The sequence below is a fragment of the Pantherophis guttatus genome, chromosome 1, assembly GCF_059756535.1.
Source record: "Pantherophis guttatus breed Tessera chromosome 1, ASM5975653v1, whole genome shotgun sequence".
Taxonomy (NCBI): domain Eukaryota; kingdom Metazoa; phylum Chordata; class Lepidosauria; order Squamata; family Colubridae; genus Pantherophis; species Pantherophis guttatus.
This window is the reverse complement of record NC_142063.1, coordinates 36,126,661-36,152,134: the sequence shown is the minus strand read 5'-3', so window position 1 is coordinate 36,152,134 and position 25,474 is coordinate 36,126,661. Positions and strand designations below refer to the sequence as shown.

Genomic DNA, 25,474 nt, shown 5'->3' with positions numbered 1-25,474 from the left:
CACAGGCCGAGCCTCCCCGAGCCTGTCTTGTTTTTCTCCGGGTGTCCAAGGAACCGCGTTCGGTGTACGCGTTCCAGCCCCGCCCCTTTTGTGGCGTAATCAGCCAATCTGGCTTCTCCCTCTGGCACAAAACCGGCACCTGCTGTCTCTCCGCGCTCCGCCTTCGTTCTAGTCGGCGCCGGGCCCCCGCCGGGTGAGGAGGCAGGTAACGCGGGGCTGGAGCAGGTAAGGCCTGGATGGGGGCTGGGGGAGTTTGTGGCTTTTTTTTTTCCCGCCGTGTTTCTTTATCGGCCGTTAAACCCCAGTCAGCTTTTGGTATTGTGGGTCCCGGTCGCCTCTTAAGCTCGAGAGCCCCGAGCGCCTTTCTAGAGGGAAACGGCTTGTTGGGGGGGATGACAAGGGAGACGGAGGATGGGAGATGGGGAGGCTTGTTGTCACGAAGAAGGGATTTGGGCATCGGTGAGTGCGAGGCACTTAAGCGAAGCGACGTTTTAAAAAGACTTTCTTAGCAAAACCCTCGTAGGTCGATGTGCTTTGTTGTTTCCCCATCTGATCCTCAAAGCAGTCTTGGTGGTTGTGTGGATGAATAGCTTATATGCCTTAACGCCGATAGATTTGGAGCTGCTGCTGCTGCTGCTGCCTTAGCATTTCGATCCTGACTTTTGGGTTCAGGCCCTGCTACTCTGAATTCTTGTATATTCAGCATTTTATGCGATATGATCATGTGTGCCCTTGATGATAACCCACAGTGAAGCAGTGCCCTATTTCTTGTGCACCCCTTGAACATTAGTATTTTGAGAGGAAACCAATTTTGGTTCGATTGTATGCATGCTTTCCTTATAATTTCACCTTTCTCTACTGGAATTTGTCCATGTTGGCTGGTGAGTGTGAACAATATTTTAAACATAAGGTGTTCTGGTGTGGATTGTGCTGTGTATTCAAATGGGTTTCTGATAAGGCACATGCACATAGCTTCTAAAAAAAGGAGTTTAATTGGATGGAGAATCGATGGGCAGCTTGCAGAGAGAAGCGATAGCAAATTCTGAGTATTTAATTCATACTATTTCTGAAGCCAGCTGAATTCTACAGTAAACAATAACACTAGAAAAAGAAAATTGCTGCTTTTTTGGACATATAATCTGGGTGAACTTTGAGTGGAGATGCTTTGGTCCTTTTATAGCTGCTGTATTTTTAGCTTTTCAGTTCTATACCCTCAAGAATTAAAATGCAGTCATTAACAGAATGCTTTTTGTGTTTCTTTTAAAAATCAATGGCTGCTTTTCTACGTCGCAAATCCTAAAAGAACTACTTAAACCTAGCCTACATTAAATGATCAAGTATTGACCATTAAAACTTCTTCAATGGATAGTCATAATATGAGGAAATTAACACTTTCCAGTTAATCCAATATGTGTTTGTTTCCATTGTTTGTCTCCTAGTTTAAAACATAATGACAATGTGACAGGTAACAGTTGGAAGGGACCTTGGAGGTCATCTAGTCCAACCCCCTGCTCACACAGGAGACCTATACTAGGGATTTGAACTGCCGAACTGCCAACCTTTTTGATCGACAAGCTCAGCATCTTAGCCACTGAGCCACCTAGCCAGGCTGTGTGAAGCCAGCCAAGAGAGTATAGAACCTGCTGGATTTCACCCCTGGTAAAAACAACATCTTGCCTAGCAAGATTGTGGGAAGCTGAAGGAGGGAAAGACGATGAATAAAGTGGTTAGGCAGGATCAGGAAACCAGTGCAGTGTCACTTCCAGATGTGAACTGAAATCTCATCTGTTCTAGCCATCTTGACCAATGGTGAACAATTATAAGAACTACAATCCAATAACATCTGGAGGGCTACCTCTAGATGTTGGATAGAGCTTTTTCTTTAGAGGTCTTTTAAGTCACACCATGCTATTTGGAGAATTCTGAGGCCCACATATTTTAGCTACTGAGATTGAGAAATACTGTTCTAATAGGTTCTGGAGAACCGGTAGTGGAAATTTTGAGTAGTTTGGAGAACTGGTAGCAGAAACTTTGAGTAGTTCGGAGAAATGGCAAATGCCACCTCTGGCTGGCCCCAGAGTTGGGAGGGAATGGGGATTTTGCAGTATCCTTCCCCTGCCATGCCACCAAGCCACGCCCACCAAGCCACACCATGCCCACCAAGCCACGCCCACAGAACCGGTAGTAAAAAAAAAATTGGATTTCACCACTGGTTTTTACCTACTATCCAGTAGAGAAAATGGAAACTTGCATTATATTGTTCTCTGACTTTTTAAACTAGTATGAATTATTATTAAGAAAGCATTCATCCATGTGACTAGTAGTGCACATTGGTATGATCACACTGGTTTTATTTTAGTACAGATTTCTGCATATCTACCCACCATGCTCTACTTTAATTCACAGTCGTTAACACCTCCAATGTAAACTATAAAGTGGGTGCTACTTTATAAAAGAATGTGTTGCTTCCTAGGTAACAAACAGCAGGATTGAAATCTAAGCTGGAAGGAAACTTTCACATTTTTTGGAGGCAACATCCATTTTTAAGATTTTTTGACTGTGAATTTTCAACTTCATACACAACTATTTTATGAATAATTGGATGAAACTTTTAATTCAAATGAACCATTAGCTCATTGGACAGTCTAAATATTTTATATAGACTCTTCCATAAGTTTATTTCTTATAATGAAGGTATACTAATATTTTTCCCTTATATCTGCTGCTGGGTGGGGTAAATGAATAATTCTCCAAGGCAAAGAAGTATTCTCCAACATTGTCTTAGAGCATCACGGCATCACGTTGCTGTCACATGATATATTGTGACTTTTTTCCCTTTGCGGAGCTGGAGTGGGCATGGCCTGCGCATGACACATCCACCCTGCGGGCCGCCAGTTTAACACCCCTGTCTTAGAGCTTGTTATTAACAGTGATAGCAGATACCTTTCTTTTTTTTTCCCCACTGAAAACACTTTTGTCATTGCAAGTTGCCAAACTGTTATTTAACATCGTTGATTATCCTTGAATTCATTTATACTTTACACTGTTCTATGTGTCTATAGGGGAAGGATAGCATCATTAAACACCTAGTAATTTGGCTGAAAAATTTAAAAGGATAGCCACTTAAATATGTTGAGAATATAAGTGTTTCACTATCCCAGAACCAAATACATCACTGAGTCTACACATTGCACTAACCCTTTAATTGAGGGTTGTTGAATGAAATAAACTGATCTGATTTATATATAATGCTGTACTAAGAATGCAGTGGCTGAGCCATGTTAAATCAGAACCAGACAAATCAGATATGGTTTAATGCAGTGAAAAGCTATCTTTGCTTGTTTAATTAATAACATTTTTTTCATGTACAGCGAAGGAAAAGAGCCTGCTGTCCTTCGGATATGAAAGAATTATGGTTTGTTGCAGATCCAGCCACTGAAGAATGTTGGAAATACTTAATAGAATGTGATTAATGTGTGCGACAGCTAGAGTACTGTTTCATATTAGATTATTGTTGGAATAATTGGCAGGTCTGTGAATTGACTGGATTAGCTCTTTTTTCCAGCTCAGAAAAGGTACTTACCCTTAAGTAGTTGAGATTTTTCAGTGCATTTTTTTGGAGAGTGTTTGGAAACCCTTCTCTTTTCTTCTTTTTCTTCAATTTTATTTCTGTAAATCAGATGCCTAGATTTGAATAGCTATTGTGCTCAGAGTAATGAGTACGTTCAATCATGTAAAAATACAAATAAGAAACATAGACTAAGAAGTATGTTACTAATCTCTTTAATTTTCTAGATCATATCTTTAATTATATATTAGCCCAGTTATCTTCTAAATACAAGCTTCAGATCTGAGTACAACTGACTTGTTCCTAAAGAATCTGAACATTAACATAAGTTTTTCCCATTGTACTAAATCATAATTTGTCTAACCATAGATTATTGAATAAAGCACAGTAACTGGATTAACGTAAACATTAAGCTATCAGCAAAACAAAACCAAGCAAAATATGTGAACGATTGCTTTCCAGATCTAATTAAGATAAAGATATGTGCGGACACACCCTCATACATACTTTGTCTGGTGATATTAATTCTTTAAGCACTTCTTCTATTCCAGATGCCTCCTTATAGAATTTATAAGGAGATTATGATTCTTGATTAACGTATCTTCTATGTATATTGAGATCATATGCACCAAGACAAATTCCTTGTGTGTCCAATCACACTTGGCCAATAAAATTCTATTCTATTCTATTCTATTCTATTCTATTCTATTCTATTCTATTCTATTCTATTCTATTCTATTCTATTCTATTCTATTCTATTCTATTCTATTCTGAAATATAGTTCTCTCTTTAGTAGAAAATTATCCTAGGTGGCAAGGACTGCAGTGTTGTTTACAGAAATCAGGTCCCATTCAGCAGACTTAATTCTATGTAAATATGAAAAAAATGCAGTCTTTCTATGGTGGAACTACTTTAATCACCAAAAATAAGAAATCTGGTGCTGCTCCCTTCCACAGATCTCTTTGCCCCTTCAATATTTGTTGTGGGTTTCTTTCCTTAGTGCAGTGTTTGTCAACCTTATCAACTTCTGAAAATTGAAGTCCACACATCCTAAAGTTGCCAAAGTTGAGAAACACCGCTCTAGTCTGTTTCAATGATACACAGGTTTTGGGAAGCGGGTGTGGCATTTCTTTTCTACTTCCAGAAAGAAAGATAGTAGTTATATCAGTAAAAGGATTTATTGGATTTTATAATAGGAATACTCTGCACAGAATGTTTCAAACCGAGACTTAGAAATGAAGTCTTCCCAGGATGAACAGTATACAGTAATCTTTAACTGATTTAGTGTGAAATAAAAGTACTGAGGTATAAATTGCAGTGAAAGTAATGTGATTTCTTACAATACATATAATATATATACATATTTACATAATATATAATGTATAATGTATAATTCAATGCCTTTCTATCATTTCCTGTGTGTCTGTATGTGTTTGTGTGTGTGTGTGTGTGTGTGTGTGTGTGTGTGTACCTTTGAGTTACTGTTAACTTTTGGTGACTTCCTGGATTAGTTTGTCTTGACAAGGTTTTTTGACACTGCCTGCTTCTTTATAGGCTGAATGTGATTCACCCAAGGTCACCCAGCTGGCTTTGGACTGAAGGCAGATTAGAACTCAAGAGTTTTCTGGTTTCTAGCATGGTGCCATAACCACTACACCAGTGGTGGGTTTCAAAATTTTTTACTACCAGTTCTGTGGGCGTGGCTTGGTGGGCGTGGCAGGGGAAAGATACTGTAAAATCTCCATTCCCTCCCCAATCCAGGGGAAGGTTACTGCAAAATCCCCATTTCCTCTCAGTTAGCTGGGACTTGGGAGACAGAGAATAGATGGGGGCAGGGCCAGTCAGAATTTTTACTACCGGTTCTTCAAACTATTCAAAATTTCCGCTACCGATTCTCCAGAACTGGTCAGAACCTGCTGATACCCACCTCCGCACTACACCAACTGCCTATTATGAGTACAGTTTAATCTGATTTACAATTTAAAAACTGATTTTACTGAATACTATGTTCTGTTTGAGGCAGGTTCTGTATAACATATCTTTGGGACATTTTTCAAATGGATAAATTATTGCTATGTACAAAGAATGTCAAAATGTTTCAAATTGCCTTGTATAAACACCTGGGATATTTTTAAAAGTGATTTAGGCAAGAGGTCAAGCATGCATTTGAAACAAACTTGGTTCTTTGCAATATGCATTGTAACTCCTTTTTATGTGTGATATTTCTCATCATCAAACTGTAAATTATTTTGCAGTAATGTGCAAAGGATTATTTGAATTATTCAGCAAGTAAAGGTTTCCTTTCTTGTCTTTTTAAAAAATCTATATGATGAATACATTCATTGCAAAAGATATCTCAAAAATTTAGTGTTACCTACAGATATAATCTATCAAATTATTATAAAAGCATTTCATTGTTAATTTTAGCATATTTTTCCTCTGCAAGGAAAAACACTTTGGGTATTTAAACTGATGTTTAAAAACAGGAGTAAGCATGTTTTATAGCACATTTATTTGCTCCAAGCCTTCTGAAAACGTCTATACAAAAACTATCTTGGATATATGGCTGTCTTGGATACACGGCTGTCTTTGAAAGAGCATATGACGGCTGTGGCCAGGGGGGCTTTTTATCAGGTTCGCCTGATCCACCAGTTGCGTCCCTTTCTGGATCGGGATGCCTTATACACGGTCACTCATGCCCTCGTCACGTCCCACTTGGATTACTGTAATGCTCTCTACATGGGGCTCCCCTTGAGGAACACCCGGAGGCTCCAACTGGTCCAGAATGTGGCCGCGTGAATTGTGATGGGGGCGACTCGGCGCTCCCATGTAACACCTCTCCTGCGTGAGCTGCACTGACTCCCAGTGGTCTTCCGGGTGCGCTTCAAGATATTGGTTACCACCTTTAGAGTGCTCCATGGCTTAGGGCCCGGGTATTTACGAGACCGCCTTCTGCCGCCAGTAGCCTCCCACCGACCAGTACGCTCCCACAGAGGGGCTCCTCAGGGTTCCATCGGCCAAACAATGTTGGCTGGTGGCCCCCAGGGGGAGAGCCTTCTCTGGGGGGGGGCACCGACCCTCTGGAACGAGTTGTCCCCGGAGATACGGCGGATCCCGGATCTGCGCACTTTCCGCCATGCCTGAAAGACGTTTTTGTTTCATCAAGCAGGGCTGACCTGACCATATTTTTTAAGTTGCTTTAATTTTAAATTGGTAAATTATGGGTTTTTAATACAGGGGTGTTTTAACTGGGCCAAATTAATTTAATTGGTTTTTTAATATTGTTTTAATTTTTGTATTTTCTGTATTTTATCTGCTGGCTGTTCACCGCCCCGAGTCCTTTGGGAGAAGGGCGGTATACAAAATAAATAAATAAATAAATAAATAAATAAATTAATAATAATAATAATAATAATAATAATAATAATAATAATAATAATAATAATAAAAAATGTAGTCCTAGATTTATGGCCATTTGTATAATGACTGTTTGAGGTTAGAACAGTGCTGGAAAAGGTGACTTGCAATTGGTCCTCACATTTATGACTGTTGCAGCATCCCCACAGTTATGTGATCAGAATTTGAGCACTTGGCAACTGTCATGTATTTATGATTTTATGATGGTTGAAGCATCCCTCAGCCATATTATTACAATTTACAACCTTCCCAGAGGACTTCAAACATGCAAACAGCATGATTCACTTAACAATCATGGCAAAAAAATGGCAAAATTGAATATGACTCATTTCATGCCTTTATCACTTAATGGAAATTCTGCTCCGAGTTGTGATGGTAAGTCAAGGACTACTTGCAAAGCAAGTTGCATAGACCTGGGCTTCTGTAGGTTAAGGCTTAAAAAAAAAAAGCTTTTAAGCACGTTGGAATTTATTTGACAAAGCATGAACATTTCTCTTGCCTGACAGCTTATCTTTTGTGAACTTTACTCACCTTATTATCAGGGGTCTTCATTTATAACCCTTCTTTTGCAGACTGAAATCTGGATTTGCTGCAAAACTGAAAACAGGCATTGTTGATGGCTTAGGAGATACCAAAGGCATGCTGGTTTGCTTAGCAACATTACTGCAAACTATTCGAGATACAATGAAGTGTTTCACTGTACCTTCCTAATGTTAATGGCTTTATTGTATCCCAATAACATTTTTGTTGATGTTAATAAGTGACTCCTCCCTGCTACAACAGCTAAAATGCAAGGGCAGAATTTACTGCAAATGAATAGTAGTGTGGAAGGCGAAAACCAGTCATGTTTAAAAGCGCTCTCTACAGAGAAGTATGCCATCTCACCAAGTGAATACAGCTGTAGAACCGGAAGCCATTACTTAAACCAAAATGGAAATCTGGATGCATCCCTAGAAATGGAACTGGTTCAGGAAAAAACTCACAGCAAGAGGGATGATGGAACAATTGATGAAGGATCGCTGGAGACGCCTCAGGATGTCAACACAGTGGAATCCAGCAATACTTGGGGTGATTTTGAAGGTTTCAGTGAAGTCAAGCTGGTGAACTTAAGTAACATTCCAGAACCTTTGGAGAAGATAAATGGAAAGGTGTCACATACAAACAGTATGGATATCAGTGACACTCCTTCCACTACCTCATTCAGACAAGTCCTTTCCAAAGCAATTGGATATGAAAAAGAAACAGTTGCTAAAACTACAATGAAGGTAAATATTGATAAGACCAATCAATTTTTCTGATCGGCTCCCTTTCTTTTTCCTCATATTTAACACTGTATAATACTGCTCTTAATTTTCTATAATACATTATTTGTCATAGCACTAAGGCAGCATATTAGTTCATGATGCTGTTAAGCGTTATCTGTTTGTTTGTTTTTTTTACTTTTCTGCATAGCTCGCATAGCACAACCAAGCTAAGTATGATAAATTATTGTTCTTCCTTAATCTGGAAAATATACATAAACTCATATGTATGCAGGTAGTCCTTGAATTAGGGCTGTAATATAGGATGCTCATTATGGTTGCTAGTCATGAGGATCGTTAAATGAGTCATCCATGTGAACACGTTTACCCCTTTACTTAATGACCTTTACCCCTGCTCTCCCAAAGGCTGTTGCAGAGCATAGGACCTGAGGCAGGGTGGGTTTCAAAACTTGACGCTACCAGTTCGCTCATGGGTGTGCGCTTGTGGGTGCAGGAGAGTGGGCAGAGCCTCCTGCCTCCTCTGTTACCGGTTTGGCCAATCCCGGGCGAACCGATAGCAACCCACCACTGGGCCTCAGGGTTGGGAAGGCCTAGGATTAGGCCGACTCACCTGCCCTGGGTCTCTCAAGACCTCCCTCACCCTCTGGAGATACCCTGTACTCCACTTCCCACCCCTTGGGATCCCTGCAGGCCTTGGGCTTGCTTCTCACCCAGGGAAGCCCCAGGCTGGCTGCAGAGGCTGCTGGTACCGCTTGCAGGCCTTGGGCTTACTTCCCACGCAGCCCCTCAGGATTTGCAGGAGTCAGCCTGTTCCTCAATCAGCTCCAAGGTTTGATAGCACCCAGCTTAGCTTTCTGTTTTTGCAGCTTTTGAGAGAGGCGCCCAGCTGATCTGATGTGAAGCTCAGCTTTCCTACAGAGGCAACCTCGTGCTAGTCTGCAAGCATGTGCTCTTCTCGCAGTAACTTGGAAGCCTCTGTTTTTAAGAAAAAAAGGAGTCTCCTTAAAATGGAACCTCTTAAAAATGGATCCCCCTAAAGGATTCCAAGAATAGCACCTACTTGTGAGGCTACCATCAGGCCACCCCTTGCTGAAGGATCCCTGTGTGGAATTTGTTAACTTCTCAGCTACATTCTGAGTCAAAGACATGACACTTTTCTCCATAATTCTAAGACCTTTTTTCAGAGAATTATGCTTTTCTTGGTGTATATGCAAAATTAGGGTTTTTAGCCCCATTGTACATTACACAAACTTATACTGAATTTTGCATTTGGAAGTATGCTTGTCTTTTTCTAAAATCCAAGATGCCCTTGAGTATAATAAGGGGAAATGAGAAGTCTTTTCTTAGTAAAACTGTAGTAGAAACAAAACATAGTGGAATAAAACATAGAAATATAAAAATTACATAGTTTGGTGGCAAATGAAGGAAAAGTAGAGAAGGTGAAAAGGAAAAATGATGCCAAAATACTAGCAGTGAAACCAATTAATTGTACATTACTTATTCCTTAGTAAAATACCAAAAATGTAAGTATGTCAAGTTGAGCCTGATTTATAAACACTGTTGGTTGTGGTTCTATGGTAAAAATAATTGGTTACATATTAGAATTTTTGCTGAAAAATACAGCACCTGGTATAGAGGGTTATTTTGTAAAGCAGGGGCCATTAGATGAGAATGTGACTAAATTATTTCTATAGCATCCTACATTTTGCTGAAGAATGAGAAACTTAAGTTAATGCTGGATTGTTGGCCCCATGGTACATTAGATTTTTGGGATTTTTTTCCCCTCTCCTGAATAGTTAATTGGGAATCCACATGACTTTTAAATCTTTGAAATGAGTCTAAAGTTCACTGTTGCAGATTTGCAAAAGAAAGTATCCTATGGAGAAGTAGGAATAACCTCTAGGTTTTAAACTTAATTAGACTTTGTTTTGCCTCTGTATAAATCAACATGCTGCTGCATTCTTGCACTATATACTTCTTTAGGTTGTCATCAGATCTGAAGAGACTGTTAAACAGAGTTTTCCTGAAATCCCAGTACCACAATGCTTGGATAAAATAAGTACATTGAAGCAAGTGCTTCACCCAGAAAGACAAGATGCAGACATTCCCGAATGTACAGAGAAACAAGCTTGGTAAGATTTGTTTTGTCATTGATAATGCATGCATTTATAGAAGAAGATCAGTCTTCTGAAGATGCCAGTAAATGTAGTATTAGGACAAGAATTTAAAATTAGGACATTTTAAGCTCATTTAAAAACTGGAAGATGGTGTTTTGTTTATTTACTGTTATTTCAGACATTTCTTTCTCAAAGCTGCTTCCATAATGAAGTAAGGGTCTGCTCTCTGTCTTAAAAACTAAATAGAAAAGCCAGAATAAAGTAGAGAGTTATCTGAATATGTTACTGGTTTCCTACAGAGCCAATTTTTCTTCACTTGTATTCTTGCTGGAAAACAACAGGATTGTATCCTGCCTTTATTATTTTTTACAAATAACTCAAGGCAGCACACAATAGCCAAACAACCTTCCTCCTCCTATTTTCCCCATGACAACAACCCTGTGAGGTAGATTAGGCTGAGGGAATGACTGCCTCAAAGTCACCCAGCTCCTTAGCTGGTATATAAGCTTGAAGTGTGTTGTCCTCCAACTTTCTAGTTTCCAGGTGACCCTCAATAGGAATAGAGCATTGTATCTTACAATAAGGGATGAGGAATGCTCTCTACAAATACCGTACTCCTTTTCTGGCCAATGGACGAATGGTCAATATTGTCTTGATCAAATGGCAATATTTTTATTAGATTGACTCTGAGCTGAAGAAGCTTCTTGGATGAGAAGCGAAACGTCTTCAAAAAAAGCCCAGAAAGTCCAGTTGTCTCTTGAAAAAGCACCTTTGGAAGACTCATCAGTACAGTTGTAGTGCAGTACTCAACTGCTTTGAAACTCATTGAATTTGGTACTTGACACATTTTGATGTGAAAATTTTGTCCAGGTACTTTTGTCCAGGTCGGTTTGTTTGGTACTTGACGCACAAGCTAGAACTTGTCAGTGTCAGCTGCCTTGCGACACATTATTCTTTATGGGAAAAATGTGTTTAGTACTCATTGTTTTTGGTACTCATCGCGCCCCATGGAACCAATGAACAATGAGTATTGAGGTACTGTAGTTGGGGTTATACTTTTTCAAAAATAATGTTTCAGTTATACAAATTATAAAACAATGTCTTTATTTGTCTTTTTTATCCAGTATACATTCTAAAATTATTCCTAGTTTTTAAAAACTATTTAGTTTTTCCTTTATATCTGTTTCCTATAATTTGTTCATTTTACTTATAATGCAGAGAATCTTAAATAAATTATCTAAGTTATCTTTTAAACAGGAAAAATCAGTTGCGGCTGGTCCTTTTGTTACTTATTGGATTCATACGCTGTTGAGATAGATTTGCCTAGCAATCAAGGAGATTGAGAGAGGGTACCTGAAGTCATAGCTGCATCAGTGAGGGTTCAGTTTGAATATGTGCAAGCCTCTCCTTTATTATGTCCTTTTAAAATATAAATTATTACTATTAGCAAACGATATTAGCATTATAACTGTCCTCATGTTTTTTATTTATTGTTTTGTTTGATTAAATATGCTGAGGAGCTCCAAAAGTTTCATGCTATTTTTGGGATTATTAGTTGGCTTAATAAATATATTGCCTTTATACAGATGTCAAACTTTTTAAACTAGCAACTAGCATACATGGTTACTTTTTGTTTTTGTGAGATTAAACAGTATTTCTCTTGATTGCATGTTAGCTTTGCATCTGTTGCAGGTGTCAGTGGTAGCCAGTTTACACTGATGATTGATTCCCAGCTAGTAGATTCCTCTGATCAGGACATTTCTCTGATTCTTCATAAGGGAAACTTTGCTGGAAAACTCCTAATTTACTTAGTATCATCTGAATTGTGTCACCTGTTTGTAGAAGAGAATATAATTATTTCCAAAATAGTAGTTAAACTGTGCCCTGATTACACCAAGTAGATATACTTCTTGGGCCGCGGTGGCACAGTGGTTAGAATGCAGTATTGCAGGCTACTTCTGCTGACTGCCGCCTGCCTACAATTTGGCAGTTCGAATCTCACCAGGCTCAAGGTTGACTCAGCCTTCCATCCTTCCAAGGTCGGTAAAATGAGGAGCCAGATTGTTGGGGGCAATATGCTGACTCTTTAAAGCACTTTGAGAGGGCTATAAAGCACTGTGAAGTGGCATATAAATCTAAGTGCTATTGTTATTGTTATTGGGCATTGATATTTTCTGAAAATAATTTAAAATCAGATATTAAAATTCTAGTTGTAGCTATAGACATCTTCAAAGTATTTGCACTTTCCTGCCAAATATAGAACTTCTACTCTCCATTCCTTCAAAGGCTTTAGATTAGAATTTTGCAGTTGTAAACTTGTAATGTTCCATTTCAGTTCACTTTCTTGAAAGTAGAAACAGTACTTTTTTATTTTTCTAAGTTGCACAGTGATGGATAAGGCAAGTATTTGAAATAAACTATTTAACATGTAATCATTCATAAATCATTTGATGAGTCAAGCGTTTTTAACTGATAAAATAGACTGGAAATAGCCATCTAAATCAATAGTTATTTTTAAGCGTATCAAGAAAGTTGTTTACTATGCTGGCATTATGTATCTTTATTTAGGTAAAATAGTATCATTCTATGGGTACAGTAATGATCCTTACTAATTACCCAATTGGTTTAAAAGAAGAAAAGGCTTCAAGAAACAGATTCGCCAGATTAATTAGCTAAAAACTATAAAGGATATCCAAACAGTTGCTGGAAGTATAAAGCCCTAATAGGAACCTTTTACCACTTTTGGTGAATGTGCAAAAGAGCTAAGAAATATTGAATTGACATTATTAATGTAATTTAAAAATTTTTGAAAATTAATCTACAATTCAGACCTAAAACTTTTTTTATTAGGCTTTATGTATAAAAATGGGAGGGGGGCGGAGAGGGAAAGAGAGGAAATCACATGGTGTTTTGTTGTATATGATAAAAACATCTGACTTTTACATCCCCAGCATTGGGAAGATCCTATGATATGCACAATATAGGAATGGCTAATAGAGATTACAGAATTGGCAACAATAGCTAGTTTAATGGCCCTCGTGAGAGAAAAATCACTGAAGTTCATCTGTAGTTGGAAGCCTTTTGTGAAGTGTTTGCAGAAATTGGAGAAAAATCAAATTTTGACATGGATTTGATGATTGTTAAAATTTACAAAGAGAATTCCCACCCACCCCTTTTTTTTGGAGAGGCGTATGGACATTATATTATAATTTTAAACTAAGAATAAAAAAAGAAAGAAACAGGATGTTGATTATCTTTGCCAGGAATGAATATATTGATTTAATTGGGATTGTATGTCATCAAGAATAATTTCTAAGATACTGTAAACTAAAATAAATTCATATGTAGGCAAAGAAACAGACACACAAGCATCGTCTTAATATTTACTTACTTGTTTCAAAAGCAACAAACCCCAAATAATAGATCCATATATTTGTATTGGTTTTATGTTACTTTGTCTTAGTTTTCCCAAGATTGCTAAGAATTTCAGAATCTTATATTCCTTTATAAAATTGGATTTGTTGAAAGGGGCTTTATGTCTGATTATTTTTTAAGTAGAATGAAATATTAAGTTTGGTGTCAAAAATGGATGGTCTTTTGATTTAGTTAATCATGATCTGTGTCTTTTGTTTAGTAAGAACTCATATACCCAATATATAACTAAGCATGGGCAATATGTTTGCTATCTTTATAGAGCTGATCTGAAATGCAAACAAGAAATATGGTGGATGTTTACCTTGTATTAATCTGAATTGTGTTTCCTTTAAAGCCTTGACTCAGCAAATTTATGGAAAACTCTTACTCAGTGCAATAGCCCTTCTGATTTAAGATGCCATCGAAATGAATTTCATTGTCAAGAAAATCTTTTAGCTGTGCTTGGAATCAATGCTAATCAAAAGGTAGTGTTCAGTAATACTTTCTAGAACAGTCATAGTATTTGTGTTTAATCTTAATAGATACTATGCTGTAAGGCTACTGTTCAACATTTCACTTGTTAGAAAATATCATGTATGTATGTTTCCATAGATTTACAGAACTAAAACATGAAAGTTTTATCAGGCTTCTTTGCTTTTTTACAAAATGAATACTGGAATTTGTTGATAGTTCAGCAAGAGCTCAAAAATTGATGGTTGGGGGTAGGAACTTTGTGTTCCTCTCAAAAAAGTAGAAGTCTAGACAGCTGGTGTTATTTATTGAACTGTGTGGTGGCAGAGCTAACGCATCAGGTGAAAGATCAGAGGTCTCAGGCCTTTGCTTGTAGACACTCTGAGTCTACATACAGTCATACACTGCTCCTTCTCCTAAAATTATGTATAAAAATTACTGCATAATTTGGATTCAAATGAAATGAAAATGATCTGATCTGATACCCCAAATAACATAGAGGGTTAGTAAATTTATAAAAAAAACTTCTAAAAGCTAAGGATTTTTATTCTTTTTTTAAACCTATTTCCCCCTTGTTCATGTTTACATAGCAGTCTTTCTATCCTCATTTAATCTTCAGTGAAGAGATACATGGAATGTAGAGAAAAGTAAAGTTTTACACTTAGGCAAGAAAAACCAAATGTACAGGTACAGATTAGGTGAAACCTAGCTCAATAGCAGTAACTGAGAGCAATCTTGGAGTCCTAGTGGACAGTCATTTAAATATGAGCCAGCAGTGTGCGGTAGCAGCCAAAAAAGCCAATGCAGTCCTAGGTGACATTAACAGAGGGATAGAATCAAGATCATGTGAAGTAGTGCTTTATAAAGCCTTAGTAAGATCACACTTAAAATATAATACATCCAGTTTTGGTTGCCATATTATAAAAAAAACCCCACATGCAGAGACTCTGGAAAGAGTGCAGAAAAGAACAACAAAGATGATTGGGGGGGGGTGCTGGAGGTTAAAACAGATGAAGAATGGTTTCAGGAATTGGGTATCTCTAATCTAGTGAAAAAAGGACTAGTGGTGACATGATAGCAATGTTCCAATATTTGAGGGGCTGCCACAAAGAAGAGGGGGTTATCCTATTTTCCAAAGCACCAGAAGGCAAGACAAGAACTAATGGAAACTAATCAAGGAGAGAAGCAACCTAGAACTAAGGAGAAATTTCCTAACAGTGAGAACTATCAGCCAGTGGAACAGTTTGCCTTCAGAAGTTGTGGGTGCTCTATCGCTGGAGGTTTTTAAGAAGAGTTTGGACAACCATTTGTCTGAAATGGTATAGCAGAGTGTTGGACTAGAAGACCTCCAAGGTCCCTTCCAATTCTGTTATTTTGTTATTCAAAAGATGTTTGTCTATGTAACACCACTATTTTCAGAAATCGGGTGAGATTTCAATTACTTTTAAAGTGTTGGTAGTTATCTCTGTATCTATATGTCCTGTCTTGGTCCAGAGGCTCACAAACACTAGTAAGATTTGCAAACTTTACTAGCAAGTTTTCAAATAAGCAGCAAAGGAAATGAGCATGCAAGCACATACAGAAAAAGAAACCACGTCCCCCAAAGTCCAGCAGGCTTGTCTCGAACAAGGGACAGCAGAGACAAAAGTGGTCCGATGAAGTCCAAGGGTCCAAATGTCATAGAGTTGTCAGCCAGTCTGGGACAGAGTCACAGTCACAAGATTTCAAGATGTAAGCAAAGCACACAGAGACACTAGGTTAATAAACCGTCAACTGAGGGCTTGAGCTTGCTGCTCTTCTTAAAGAGAAGCAACCCTGATGTTGCTCATTTGAAAGAGCGAGATTCCTTTCTTGCAGGAAGCCTCACAGTTCGCCTTTGCTCTGCTCTCCGCACAGTGAGATCTTGCTCTGGGGAGGGTGTAGCAGTTCAGATTTCTCATCTTCCAAGACCAGCAGCTGAGACTCCTGGTTACTAGGCAGCACAGTCCTCTCCCTGCAATTGCCCAAGAGGCAGTTCATCTGGTAATTCTGGCTGCTTGCTGTCTGTTTCCTCATCAGAGTCTGAGCTAGTCATGACACTATAAAGCTTTACAGGGCTTAGGAGCTGGGTGCCTTTGGGACCACCTGTGCCCAATGTTATCTGCCTATTCAATACAATCAGAGGGCTCAGTGTGTACTCCTAGAGAGTAGTCTTATCAGAACCCCAAAAACACTCTCCAGTTCTTTTGGAATTTAGGAAGGACATTAAAATCTGGTTGTTCTAAGAAGCTACTAGGGAATGATGTGGATATCATCTACTTGCAGTGTGTTTAAAACAGTGTGGTTAGCAGGTTAAGTTAACAGGAATATTTACTCATCATGAATGCTACTGTACCATGGCAAACATTTGCTGGTGTAGTTTCTCATGGTACAGTAGTGATCATTGAATATTGCTGTTGTTTAACCTGCTAGAGATGTATATATGTTACAAATTTTATTTATTATTAGATTTTTATCTCACTTTTGTTTTTGGTCAACTCAAGGCAGTGTACAGTATAATATTCACACCTCTCCTTTTGCCCCTTAACAACAATTTTGTGACATGGTTGGGCTGAGAAACTGACCCAAAGTCATTTAATTGGCTTTCATGTCTGAAGGAAGAGAAGACGCCATCTTCTGGTTTCTAGTCCAGTTCTAGCAGTTGTGTTTTGTGCATGTAAAATTATATATGAATTCAGCCCTTATGCTGTAATGTAATATAGGAATGCACTTGGAGAAAAACTGAAATTTTTGCTATTTTCCTAAAAATATAAAGCAGAGCAAAATAAAACCTTTCTAAGAAGATCACTTGGGAAATAATTTTATTTATAAAAATGATTGGATGTCAGGCTCCAAGATCCAGAGCAGATTTTACTTTAAATTGCCACTGATGCAATTGTGTCTCTGGTTTCCCCTTTTTGTAATCTAATGAAATTTTCTGTACTTCCCAATGTTGCAATTGTGCAGATACTTCCTGCCTGGGCTTTACAACATTATGAAATTCACAATGGCAGTGCTTCAGCTTGAAGGTTCTAGTTTATAGGGCCCAATATAGGATCAATCTAATATCAAGATGTTTCACACAATGCATTATACAATAAAGTCACGGTTTTAAATAAAGTTCTTTACATGATGGTTCTTGTTTATTAGGCTGTTCCAGAATTTAAGGGCAGCATTTTGGAAAAAACTAACAGAGAAAATGAAGATTCCAGTGTTGACAAATTCAACCTTAGCACTTGTAAAGCACTAATTCAAACTAAGGTAAGAATAGGAATGAAATGAGCTTGTTTGTTCATATGTTGCTTCTGTTTTTAAAAATGCATTGGCATATAAGTATGGATTAACACTGGGCCAGCGGTTCTCAACCTGGGGGTCACGACCCCTTTGGGGGTCGAACAGCCATTTCACAGGGGTCGCCAAAGCCCTCTCTCGCCCCCCCACACCTTCACTCACCCTCACTCTCTGCTCTGTTGGATCGCTGGCCGTTCGCTTACCCCGCCCACTCCCAATCTATTGCTGCCTCCTGAGTCCCAGCTGATGGCTAGAGGAAAAAAAACTGTTTAAATTCTTGCCGCGGGGCTTCAAAGGGCCGCCCTATAGCCAGTGGTGGGATTCTGCCGGTTCTAGGGGGTTCAACTGAACCATTTGTTAAATTGCTGACTTGCCCCACCCCTCCGCACCACTATTTGGATACTGGAGACCTAGTGGCCGCCTGGGATAGGGCGGCCGCTGGGGCCCTGGATCGAGTCGTGCCTTTGCGGCCTCTGACCCGGCGCGGATCTCGCCTTGCTCCTTGGTTTACCGAGGAGCTGAGGGAGATGAAGCGCCGGAAAAGACGCCTAGAGAGTAGTTGGAGAGCTAGTCTTTCTGAATCGGACCGGACACTGGTTAGATCCCATATTAGGACTTACCTAGTGGCGATAAAAGCAGCAAAATGTATGCATTTTGCTGCTCTTATTGCGTCATCAGATAATCGCCCGGCCGCCCTGTTTAGGGTGACCCGCTCCCTGCCCCACCAGGAAGCGCGGGAGGACCCCTTGGAGGGAAGAGCCGAGGACTTTGTTCAGTATCTGTATGACAAAATCACTCAGATTCGGGAAGGTCTGGACTCTGACTGGGTAGATCCAGCGAGAGTGACGGAGGCAGGTCTTGAGACTGTTATCTGGGATGAGTTTGATCCTGTGACCCCAGATGACGTGGACAGGATTCTGGGTAGATTGAACGCGACCACATGTTTGTTGGACCCGTGTCCCTCCTGGTTAGTGCTGGCTTCCCGGGAGGTGACGCGAGGCTGGCTCCAGGGGATTATAAATGCTTCATTGGGTGAGGGTGTCTTCCCCGCCGCCCTTAAGGAGGCGGTGGTGAGGCCCCTCCTCAAGAAGCCTTCCCTGGACCCGGCAATATTGGCTAATTATCGTCCAGTCTCCAACGTTCGTTTTGTGGCGAAGGTTGTTGAGAGTGTGGTTGCGGGACAGCTTCCCCAGTACCTGGATGAAGCGTCGTATCTGGATCCGTTCCAGTCGGGTTTCAGGCCTGGATACAGCACGGAAACGGCATTGGTCGCGTTGGTTGATGATCTCTGGAGGGCTCGGGACAGGGGTTGTTCCTCTGTCCTGGTCCTGTTAGATCTCTCAGCGGCTTTTGATACCATCGACCATGGTATCATGCTGCACCGGTTGGAAGAGTTGGGGGTGGGAGGCACCGTACTAAGGTGGTTCTCCTCCTTTCTCTCCGACCGGTCGCAGTCTGTGTTGACAGGGGGGCAGAGGTCGACCCCGAGGCCCCTCATATGTGGGGTGCCGCAGGGATCGGTCCTCTCGCCCCTTTTGTTCAACATTTATGTAAAGCCGCTGGGCGAGATCATCCGTGGTTTTGGGGTGGAGTACCATCAGTACGCTGACGACACCCAGCTGTACATCTCCACCCCGGATCACCCCAACGATGCCCTTGAAGTGATGTCCCAGTGCCTGGAGGCCGTACGGATCTGGATGGGGAGGAACAGGCTCAGGCTCAACCCATCCAAGACCGAGTGGCTGTGGTTTCCGACGTCCCGATATAGTCAGCTAATGCCATCGCTGACTATTGGGGGCGAATCATTGGCCCCCACGGATAGGGCTCGCAACTTGGGCGTCCTCCTGGATTCACGGCTGTCGTTAGAAGAGCATGTGACGGCCGTGTCCGGGAGGATTTTTCATCAGGTTCGCCTGATCCGCCAGTTGCGTCCCTATCTAGATCGGGACTCCCTACACACAGTCACTCATGCCCTCGTTACTTCTCGTCTGGATTACTGCAATGCTCTCTACATGGGGCTCCCCTTGAGGTGCACTCGGAGGCTCCAACTGGCGCAGAGTGCGGCCGCGCGGGTGGTGATGGGAGCGACATGGAGTTCCCATGTGACACCTCTCCTGCGCGAGCTGCACTGGCTCCCGGTGGTCTTCCGAGTGCGCTTCAAGGTTCTGGTTATCACCTTTAAAGCGCTCCATGGCTCAGGACCTGGTTATTTACGGGACCGCCTGCTACCACCAATAGCCTCCCACCGGCCAGTACGCTCCCATAGAGAGGGGCTCCTCCGGGTGCCGTCGGCCAAACAATGTCGGCTGTCGGCCCCTAGGGGGAGAGCCTTCTCTGTGGGGGCACCTACGATTTGGAACGAGCTCCCCCCGGAGATACGTAGGATCCCGGATCTGCGCACCTTCTGCTGCGCACTTAAGACTTTTCTATTTTATCAAGCTGGCCTGGCCTAAATCTTCCCCCTTTTTAAATGTGGAAATTTTAAATTTTTAAATTTTAAATTCGTCTTTTTATAGGGGTATGGGTAAGGCATTTTAAATTGGGGAGCCATTTTAGATTTAATTCTGTTTTAAACGTATTTTAATTGTTTATATTGTATGTTTTTAACTTTGGCTGTGCACCGCCCCGAGTCCTTTGGGAGAGGGGGCAGTATAAAAATCTAATAAATAAATAAATAAATAAATATTTATTGCCAATAAATAGTGGTGGGCGAGGGGCGGGCGAGCCAGCAATTTAACAAATGGTTCGGTGTTTTTTTGTAATTTTATTGGCCCGCGGAGCTGCAGCATAGGCTAATTAGCCCTTGATTAGATCGGCTCCCGACTCTCAGCTGATTTGGTCTCAGCTGTTTTGCGGAGGGTTCTGCTGCTTCCTTGCAAAGAGTCCTGGAGCAGATTTTTTTTCCCCTAGCTATGCTGAAAAACGAAACCGAAACTAAAGCAGGCTGTTGGCTTTGCTGTTGCTGCAACATTGAAAAATTAGCTAGGCAGATTTCTTTTCTTTTTCCTCACCAAAAAAGGTAGGTGCAAACAATGGGAAATTTAGGGGAAAAGAGGAGAGTTCAAGATTTTAAAACACAAAAGAAAAAAAGCTCTATTTAACTAGGGAATTGTAATAATTGAGATACTATTAATTGTATATTGTGTTGAAAGCAGAAATGGTTAAGTTGTGGTTTGGAGGAATATATGGGGGAAATTACTTGGTTTATTATTATTGGTAAATATAATTAATTGATTTGTAAGAAATTGGATTGCATGGAAATAATTGGAATATTCATGTTCATATTGATTAATATATAAAAAGGTAGTTATATAACTAATTGATTTATATTAAAATGTTGAATTTATATTAAACAACTGTAATATTACATAATTAACCAATGTGAGGATGGATATAAAAATAGATGACAATGGGAAGGGGTATAATATAGAACAGAAAGGAAAAATTGAATTTGATTAAGATTAGAGATGAGGATGAAGGGTAATATTGGTTTTTTACAAAAATAGATGAGGAATAAATATGGCAAAAAGGAAATATAGAAATTGTAAATTTAATTGAAATGACTAAATACTGTTTAAATTTGTGAACCGGCCAAATACTCTGTTCAAAGAAAATACATTGTATGTTTGTATGTGTGTTTCTAATTATTGTTATTTATTCATATTTGTTCTCTTTTATTCTTTAAAGTTTAACAATTCATTCTTTATCTTAATATCTTTATATTTGTTTGGGGTTGCCTTTCTTCCCTTTCATCTTTTTTATTGTGCAGCAATCTTTCTCCTCAAACCTACCACCTCTGTCATTTCTTTCCTTCTTACTTTCTCTTCCTCCCCCTCTTCTCCTCCTCCCTACTTCCTCTTCCTTTCTCCTTCTCCTCCTCTCTTCCTCCCTCTCTTACCCTCACTCCTACTCTAATTTCCCTTCCCTTCCTTCATCCCTCTCTATTGCTGTATCTTTTTATGCATATGGACTACTCAGTGGGCTGAAAAAGTTATTTCTGACTGGTCATCGCACTTTTGACCAGTCCTCGAACTTACGACTGTCCTCACATTTTACCTTTTTGCCCTATCTTGTCACTATGGTGAAGAGAAGCAGTTGTGAAATGAGTGACATGGTTGTTAAGAATGCTACAATGGGCATAAACGATGACCAGTCATAAGTGTGAAGACCGGTCAAAAGTGCGAGGACCTGTCAGAAATGACTTTTTTCAGCCCTCTGGGTAGTCCTTTTGTGCACATGGACTACTCAGAGGGCTGAAAAAGTTATTTTTGACTGGTCCTCGCACTTTTGACCAGATCTCGAATTTATGACTATCCTCACATTTTATGTTTTTTGCCTTATCTTATCACCATGGTGAAAAGAAGCAGTTGTGAAATGAGTGACATGGTTGTTAAGAATGCTGCACGGCCGTAAATGTGAGGATGGTCATAAGTGTGAGGACCAGTCAAAAGTGCGAGGACCTGTCAGAAATGACTTTTTTCAGTTCTCTGAGTAGTCCCTATACACATAGCCACGCCCACCCAGTCACATGACCTCCAAGCCACACCCACAAAATAAGCCACGCCCACAGAACCGGTAGTAAAAAAATTTAGAACCCACCCCTGGTTGGGGGTCACCACAACATGAGGAACTGTATTAAAGGTCGCGGCATTAGGAAGGTTGAGAACCACTGCACTAGGCAAACAGTCAAGCAGAAAGATCCCTAATCAAGGAATACCATAATCAAGGAACTACCAAAGAGAAAACCACATTCCCAACAACGTTTGCAGGACAAGTTATTGTATATAAATAGGAAGCAAACTCCATTCATTCGCACTGATAATGTTTGGTAATGAAACAATTGCAAATAAACCACTAAGTTGAGAGACCACCAAGGACTCCACTTATATTAGAAGCCTAAAATATAAAAAACATTTTTATGTTTTCTGGAGTTTTCTGGAATTTCTTTTATCTGTGCTACAGAGACTTGGTTTTAACAGCCAAAAATTATATTGATTCTGGTGGCTGAATCACATATCACTCACTTCTTAGAGGGAGCAATAGAAAACATTTCACTGGTTATCTTTATAGTCTAACAGCCCGCTTTTATAAGTTAAGCTTTACTAAAGCTCTCTAGGAACTATGGGTAAATATCTGATTTGATTTGGGCTTGAGGGCCATTTTCATGATCTAAATTGTAGGACATACTTGAGACTCTTATTGTAAATTTGATTCTCTTTTATCTTGTCTCACTTATCTGTAACTTGTAACACTTTGTGAAGTCAGTTGGAAATTCTACTAGAACAGAATAAGGATAATTGTGGACGCTTGACTGAGAGAAAAGAGAGTACACACACACACACACACACACACACACACACACACACACACACACTGTTCTATTGTATTTGGCAATTAGTATGTTTCAGATAATCAAAAGCCCAGTTTTAAGGATCCTTCAATTATTCAATGAAATTTGGTGAATATAGAATAGGTACGTTTGTATTCTCAGGAAAAAAAAAAAACTTGGGATGGGATATTTCTTAGGATCAGGGGTGAAATCTACTAGGTTCTGACAGGTTCTGGAGAACAGGTAGCGGAAATTTTGAGTAGTTCGGAGAACCAGCAAATACCACCTCTGGCTGGTCCCAGACTGGGGTGGGAATGGAGATATCCTTCCCCCAGGAGTGGGGAGGGAATGGGGATTTTGCAGTATTCTTCCCCTACCATGCCCACCAAGCCACACCACACCCACCAAGCCATGCCCACAAAACCAGTAGTAAAAAAATTTGAATTTCACCACTGTTTAGGATGAATTTGTTATCAAACTATTATTAGCAGCAGATCTATGTCAAATATATATGTATATATGCTGGTGTGTAATAGTTCAATAGTACTCAGTTACTTTCTTTTGTTTTGCACAGCTGTCTGTATCTCCTGAGCCAAGACAGAATCATCTGTTTACTTACAACTTGTTCCTGAAGAAGACTCCGTCCAGTGCAAACATGCAATATATAACAGTTTCACAAAAAAAGAGATTTTTTACTGCACAAAGTTTAAGGATGAAAATGTTTAGCAGTAATGTTTGCTAATGGAAATGTTTGCCATTGTATCACTTTTTTAAACAAATTTTAAAAAGAAATGTCTTTGGGGGAAAGTGCGCTTCATCCATGTATTTTATTTTATAGATATGGGTATAGTTTGGTCATGATGTCACTAATGGATAAATCATTAAATGAACAAACTTAGAAGTATGCTTTCAGAGATGGCAAATGTGCTGTGGTCATTCTTGCTCTTTTGCTGACATTTTTAAAACTCTTTTAATTGCGCCCTGTATTAGAAACATGTGTTGTACTATTTGTGTGCCCAATTACTCTTCCTCTAAACTCTTTTGGACAGATATGATACCTAGAATACATAGTGTATGTTCTTGTCTTTTGGTTATTTTTGATTTTTTTTAATCCACTGCAACTCCACTAGTAAGACTTACCAACTACCGTATCCTGGCAGGGAGATGTACTAATTTGTATAACTGCCCATTGTTTACTCTCTTAAGTTTGTATTTTATTTCCCTTTTTTTCCAAGAATTTTTATATCTATCCTTATATCTTGATCTCTCCTCATGCTGTAGAAAGGTGCGCGGTGATTCCTGAACCTGTTTATGTGACCTGAAGATCCTTCCATCATAATTTTTGTGTTGTTATGAGATTGACTAGCTGTACTGTACACCCTAAAATAGGCATAATACACTTAAGCCTGTACAAGAGAGGCTTGTATGTCCTTCTTGTGACATACTTGCGAAGAAAGAAATCTGGAAATGTTTGGTTTGCGTTGCTGAACTCTACTGTTGTATAGCATTAAAAGCAAATACCTATTTTGTTATTCTTGTTTTAATATAGTTGAGTAGCAGGCAAACTCAATGGCTGAAATCCATTTATGAGCATATGTGCACATTGAAATGAATTGCTTCTGTTAGCACTGCAGAGTTCACTTTTTGCTATGTTTTTTCTCAAGCAATCCTGGGTACCTGCTTTCCTCATTTCTATAAAACTATATTTCCTATGTTTCATATTGGAAACCTGGCTTTTAAAACTAGCGCTTATTAAAAAAGTATCTTAGGTTCTTTTTATTAAACTTCAGGGAACCATTTCATATTAGTCTGCTGATTTTGGTATAGAAAAGTCTGGCATCGAAGTCTGGCATCCCTTGTATTCAAATTGGTTTGTACTTTTACATCTTGCTGCTGCAGCTAGATACTTCAGCATTTACCTTACTTTAATATCCAGGTCATTTCAAAACTGAGAAATGGTTACGAAAATAGATTTTTCAGTATGGCCATTAATGTATGTGAAGTCATATGCTTAGTTTCTGTTATCATGAACAATCAAGTACTCTAACTTCCCCTTGTTTTAGAGTAACTTCTTTCTTTTGGTTTAAATTGTTTGCAATTTATGTTTCGGAGTCTCTGGTAAATTTTATAAAGCCTTTTAGTCCATACCTATTGGCTTACTAGTAGCAAAGACTCGCGTGGCTTCTGACTTGCCAGGACAAATGCTATCTGGATGCAGCCTAATCTATCCTCTACTATGTTTACAGTCTGCACAGGTTCTTCTTGGTTAATGGAGTAAAACCTATTGAGCACTCTTTTGTGTACTACCATTCATTTTTAGAACAATAGTTTAGTTAAATTTGCAGCTGTCTTTGTGTAAGACAAGGGTGAGAACCTGTGCTGCTCTAGACATTCCTGAGCTACAACTCTTGAGTGTCCCTTACTATCAGTCACATTGGAAATGATTGCAACATTGGAAGGATTCTTCAACCCTGCTTGAGTAGCTGTTTAGCTACTAAACAGCTGCGTCAGAGTTATGCAGACATGTTTCTACCACTGTCTGAGGGCTTGTAACATTAATAAATCTAAAGTTGACAAAACTAACAAA

General features: G+C 39.6%; 1 protein-coding gene across 2 annotated transcripts; it reads left to right on the top strand.

Moving 5' to 3' along the window:
• On the top strand, nt 1–25,474 carry CLBA1 (clathrin binding box of aftiphilin containing 1). 2 transcript variants are annotated; one of them, XM_060687294.2, is made up of 7 exons: nt 71–225; nt 5,123–5,230; nt 7,558–8,250; nt 10,231–10,379; nt 14,134–14,263; nt 17,418–17,528; nt 23,462–25,474. In XM_060687294.2, exons 3-7 carry the CDS (start codon nt 7,774–7,776, stop codon nt 23,627–23,629), a joined length of 1,035 nt encoding a protein of 344 aa, XP_060543277.2. In that variant the 5' UTR covers nt 71–225; nt 5,123–5,230; nt 7,558–7,773; the 3' UTR covers nt 23,630–25,474. The 2 variants fall into 2 exon arrangements, with proteins under 2 accessions (XP_034274484.2, XP_060543277.2); XM_034418593.3 differs by lacking the exon at nt 5,123–5,230 and having other exon boundaries at nt 1–225.

Excerpts from the sequence above, each read along its gene's own strand:
- CLBA1 (XM_034418593.3), top strand. The coding sequence starts at position 7,774 with ATGCAAGGGCAGAATTTACTGCAAATGAATAGTAGTGTGGAAGGCGAA. Across the intron at positions 8,251-10,230 it reads TTGCTAAAACTACAATGAAG|GTTGTCATCAGATCTGAAGA; the intron begins GTAAATATTGAT and ends ATACTTCTTTAG. Across the intron at positions 17,529-23,461 it reads AAGCACTAATTCAAACTAAG|CTGTCTGTATCTCCTGAGCC; the intron begins GTAAGAATAGGA and ends TGTTTTGCACAG.